The sequence below is a fragment of the Cucurbita maxima genome, unplaced genomic scaffold, assembly GCF_002738345.1.
Source record: "Cucurbita maxima cultivar Rimu unplaced genomic scaffold, Cmax_1.0 Cma_Scf00018, whole genome shotgun sequence".
NCBI classification, from domain to species: domain Eukaryota; kingdom Viridiplantae; phylum Streptophyta; class Magnoliopsida; order Cucurbitales; family Cucurbitaceae; genus Cucurbita; species Cucurbita maxima.
In genome coordinates this window covers 1673968-1679326 of record NW_019272034.1, presented here as the reverse complement: position 1 = coordinate 1679326, position 5359 = coordinate 1673968, and the positions used below count along the sequence as shown (strand labels likewise).

Below are 5359 nucleotides of genomic sequence, written 5' to 3'. Positions count from 1 at the left end.
TTTTTTTTTTTTTTTTTTTTTTTTTTTTTTTTTTTTTTTTTTTTTTTTTTTTTTTTTTTTTTTTTTTTTTTTTTCATTCATCTATGAGTTCGTTTGCCATGAGATATGCATCGAGAATTTGTTGTCCCTGTACAAAAGTTGTTTGTTGCCCGATAATTGTGAGAGGGAGAACATTTAAGACGTTTTGATAATACCCTTACTATGATTTTACATAGTCCGGTCGTAAACTTATGGGACAAAAGTCTGCAACATTGCGGGCATCCTTTGAGATCACACAAATGTAGGTTTCATTTAAGTTGTCATTGATAACTTCGATTCGAAAAAAATATTGGAATACTATCATGAAATCAACTCTCATAAAGTTCCAACCGTTCTTGAAAAATTATGAGATAAAACCATCCGATCTTGGAGTTTTGTCAGATCCCAAATGTTGAATCACCTTCCCCACCTCTTATACGGTGAAAATAAACTTGAGGGAGGCAGCTTGCAGTTGATCAATAGGACCTCAATCAAGATCGTGGAAAAATTCAAAGAGGGCATTGTCCTTTGTATATAAGGATATGTAAAAGGACACAAATTCTGAGACAATTTCATCTTCATTTACTAAACTTCTGCGTTATGTGGATAGAATTTCCATGATGGAACTCTTTCATTTCTTTGCATGATACGATAGATGAAAAAAATTGGAGTTTATGTCACCCTCCTCTGACCATCGTTTTTTTTTTTACATTTTTCTCTCTAAGATTGTTCTTCCTTTGCTGCCAACGAAATAAGTTCTGCTTTCATGAGCTTTTTATGTGGGTTGAACTAATGTAATAGTCAGTTTCCTCCATTTGATCAAGAAGGGCAATTTTAGTAAGTAGTTGGTTTCTTTTTGTGGAGATACAACCGAAAACCTCCTTGTTCCATTTCTTTAAGACTTCTTTTAGTTTTTTAAGTTTGTTGATGAAACCATGTCCCGATCACCCACGGAGGGGCGTATTCTTCCACCAATATTCTACCATTGACAAACAAAGGATTCAGCCACATATTCTCAAAGCGGAAGGGCGAGGGGCCCATTTACAGCAACCCATGGAAAGTAGAATGGGATAATGATCAGATGTAAGTCTATTCAGTCTTTGAACAAAAACGTTACTGAATTTTTCAAGTAGGCCTTCTGTGGCTAGAACTCCTTGTGTTGGCGAGAAACCTATTACCACAGTAATTTCTTCTCCACCAATTTGTGTTTCTGATGTCCTTTGTAGGAATGAAAAATGGGTTTTTTTCTCCATTTCAAAACTAATTTCGAGAAGTTGTAACTAAGATTGAATAAGATAGGACAATCCAATAACTAAATCAAGAGAACGCAATAAAAACAAGAAATAGCAATTATATCTCAAATTCTACATAGTCAGACATAACAGTTATATCTAGAATGCAATTATGTAGATGAAAAGATTATAGGATATTTGCATTTGAGTTAATAGCTATTAATACAAATACAGTACAATAGGATACAAAGAAAATAGCTTCTATAAGAACCTGTTTATGAAGATCATCCAGTCCATCCACATGGGAAAGTGCATCAACCGCAGCCAGCAATGCAATCAGGCCCTAAAATGTACCAGAAAGACTTTAACAGGAAGCAGAATAACCAGGTAAGGTTTATGACTAATATACTTGCTCAACATAAATCATACAGAGATGGGGGAGTCGGCACCAATGCTTTTATCACGGAAGAAAGACGCAGAGTCCATTGAAGCTACTGTGAGAATGATGGGCTTAGACTTATCCAAAGAAATATTGATTGGAGGAAGCGACGACCAGACACTGTAAAGATACTGATCTCTTTTAACAAATTAAACAGAATAAAATTGTAAAACTATGTGGAGACAAAAATAAAACTAAAAATCAAATAAAACTTAACCTGTATCCACCTAACGGAAGGCATGTTTCTTCTTTCAAACAAGACATTGAATTATGAGTTCCAGCCTTGGTTGTCTATACAAAAAGAAAATCAATTAAATGAACTTTGCAAAGTGTGATTTAATAACCATTTAAGATGTGAAATCACTGAAATGTAATCATGTTTAAAACCAGAAGCTAAGTACCTGCATCACCAGATCAAATTCAGCAACATTAGACGTGTAAACTTTCTTGTCCTTCACATTTTTTGAAGCAGCCTGCATTAAGTGGTACGATTGTGCAACAGATAAATTCTTCTGGTCAAAAGTATTGGCATAATTATCTTTTAAGAACAAAATATCTCTTCAATTGTAGCAGCCCAAGCCCACTGCCAGCAAATAATGTAAACATAATTGCAAAATTACATTATAATTGGAAAATATCAATGAGTTTCAACCCTATGACACATGCACTTATTCATAAACGGTTCTACATTTTATTTTGGGTTGTTTTTATTTCAGTTTTGCTAACCATTTAAAAAAAACTGTAAAAGTACATTATGATCTTACCAATGTGAAAGACTGAGGAATGTCTGATGGAAACCATCAGATTAATCAAAATAAAAAATTGATTTCCCTACAAGCATATAACAACTGAACCAAACAGCCTTGTGGTAATTGAAATATCGTAAGGCAATTGAACGTTTTGAGTGATTAAGAATCAGAATTACCTCCTGTACAGGGGAAATGCTGCTCTCAGATATTAAGAAAACAGGAAAGTTATATTGATTCCACATAACTCCAGATCCCTGCAAGTGCAAATTGTAAGATGCTACAGATTGTCAAGCCAAAGAAGAAATGAAAGCCTGTTATAAAACAAAGTTTTTTTTTTTTTTTTATCTCATAAGAAACTAAGCCACTCATTGAGAAAAATGAAAGAATGTATAGGGTGTAAAAGAGACAAACTCACAAAACTAGTCCCGATGAACTACAGGAGGAAATTGTAACTTAAAAAATGAGACCAAGATAGTAATTACAGAATTCAGCCTCTTTTCAAAGTGATGCGATGGAGGCTGATTTTCAAGAAAAATCAGAATTCAGACTCAGTTAAGATAAACCCTTGAGTCAGTAGTAGCTCCAAATTTAAACACAGATCAGCCCTAATGACTGCATGGGCCGACAAAACTCTTACCAGCTTCTAATTATTATTATTATTTATCTTTTCATAGAAGATATATCTTGTATAAAAAAGCCACACAAAAATAGAGAAATCCCCCACCCAAAAGTGAAAACTATTACAAAGAGGTCTTCCAATTCTAATAATCATGGAGAGGCTATAGTTACATAAGGAATCCTTGTGAAAAGGGCTCCACCAAGGAGCTAAAAGCTGAATACTTCTAACAAAAGACTTATAAGCTTCTACTCATATATGGAAGGCTGAGATTAACTCATAATAATCATATGGCGGATATAATATCAACCAACAATCAATAGTTTGGTGCTTAGCTTTATAAGTGAGAACAAAATAAGAGTTCGGAAGTAAAAAGCTTCTAAAGGTTGACCACTCCTAAAAAAAATAAAAAACTCAGCAAGAAAATTCAAACATACAATTGGGTTCCATTCATAGTCAATTTTTTGGTAAGGAGCAAATTTAGCTTGTGGAAACTTTTGAGCAGGAGAAAACCCTGCAAAGGAAAATAAATCACCACGTTAGTTATTGACGTGCATGTCTGAATTACACACAACTACAAAAAAAGAAAAGGAAAGAAAAAAATAAGGGGGAAAAGAACCTGAATAGATAAATGAACTCTACCTTTCGTTCTTTTCTGTATTTCAGTCCCCGGTTTGATTAAAACACCACCAACATTACTTGCAAAATTGGAATCATCCTGTAATCTGAAATAGGTTTCCAAAAAAAAAAATCTACCTGAGCAGATAGTTTTCTTCCAACTCTAATAAGCAAAGAAGAAAATGGAGGAAGAGATCATTTATATCTTCCCACTGGAGAAACGGTTCATATAATATGCAAGGAAAAGAGCAATTGAGGACTTCTTATATGAATTCAATCGCTAGTGGTGATAGATTATAGTACAAGAGGCCCAAAGGAGACCTTGATTTTCTGAGTTATTTTTCCACTCAAAATCTCTCTTTCTTTTGTTTTTTTTTTTTTTTTTTTTTTTTTTNTTTTTTTTTTTTTTTTTTTTTTTTTTTTTTTTTTTTTTTTTTTAATAGATGAGAATGCGTCTTCACTTATTTATAATTTTTCATTGGGAGGCTTGGAACATGTTGTAGACCCAAGTTTAGAAAATAATCCTTACAATGAAACGAGAATATGTATGAAGCTAGGGAGTATATATAAAAATCTAAAACCTACCTAGCAAAGAAACTCGAGATGTCATCCATTGAAACTAAAATTGCAGACGGTTGAAATATCTCATCAGCATCTTTGAAGTTAATCATTGGTACTACAACCTTTTCTCGCCCAGGATCTGCAGTACACATAGTAAAAATACATGAATGACGCCTCCATACCATTAAGGATTACGTTGGCATTTCCAAAGGTAATAGATTTTCTACGTATAGTGCAAAATAACCTACTTGAACAACCGATTTCTCCAGAGAGATTGAGTAATCGAATACACGGATAACCATCAACTACAAGGTACATTGAATTTTGAAGATCAGGAACCGATTCCATTGAGTGTTCATCTGTTGAATGCATTATAGAAAATGATAACAGGTCAGGATTCTTGCTCTGTAGTCAACATCAAAATGCTCACTCCAAAATTTAGTAAAATTATAATAGAAAGGATAAAATTTACTTAAACCCATAATTATTCTTCATCCATGTGTGATATTGTCGTATGAACCAGATAATTAGCTTCGCGGGGATAGAATATAATCTTATTGGTTTAAAAATAATTTCGTATAAGCAATAAGAACTTGAAAAGAAGCATAAAACTAACAGCCGAGCAAACAAAACCTTCAGAGGTGAAATTTAGACATCAAGCAGCAAAATGGCATCTAATTACTTCAAATAATGTACCCTTTAGCTGCTAATGACTACCCAGATTACGAAATGTAAGGAAGTAACCCATACACATTAGTTACATTACATTTAACACATCAAGACTGATTGGCATTCATGGTCAACAAGCAATAAGAAGCCATTGAAACAAAAATTTGATAGCCCTTCTCTTTTAACGCACCTGATAAACAGAGACGAGCAGAAGTTAAAAACAGGAGGAGGTGAAGAATATGGAAAGCCATGGACGCTGATTTGGCTATTCTTTGATTCGAATCGCAGTCTGTTGGAGCGTTCTTGGGGACCTCAGCTCTGCGCAAGACGAAGATGAATGTGTCCCTGCAATGGACTCGAGAGCCCACGTAGAGTTGGGAAATTGAACTGAAATTTGATCATCGGGAGTGGAGAGAACGGGTAAAAGGAAAGCCCTCAAAAAAAAAAAAAAAAAAAT

At 34.0% G+C, this 5359-nt stretch overlaps 1 protein-coding gene across 1 annotated transcript in view; it reads right to left on the bottom strand.

Annotated features, from left to right (window-relative positions):
* LOC111492619 (nicastrin) overlaps window positions 1-5339 on the bottom strand; it is a 13579-nt gene extending 8240 nt beyond the window's left edge. The window contains exons 1-10 of the mRNA XM_023141989.1: window positions 5093-5339; window positions 4482-4592; window positions 4258-4372; window positions 3697-3779; window positions 3492-3568; window positions 2615-2692; window positions 2091-2162; window positions 1907-1980; window positions 1680-1809; window positions 1522-1593 (exon numbers count right to left, since the gene is read on the bottom strand). Coding sequence (XP_022997757.1) covers window positions 1522-1593; window positions 1680-1809; window positions 1907-1980; window positions 2091-2162; window positions 2615-2692; window positions 3492-3568; window positions 3697-3779; window positions 4258-4372; window positions 4482-4592; window positions 5093-5153 — 873 coding nt within the window. The 5' untranslated portion in view covers window positions 5154-5339. The remainder of the gene's footprint in view (window positions 1-1521; window positions 1594-1679; window positions 1810-1906; window positions 1981-2090; window positions 2163-2614; window positions 2693-3491; window positions 3569-3696; window positions 3780-4257; window positions 4373-4481; window positions 4593-5092) is intronic.
* Window positions 5340-5359: the final 20 nt, after the last annotated feature.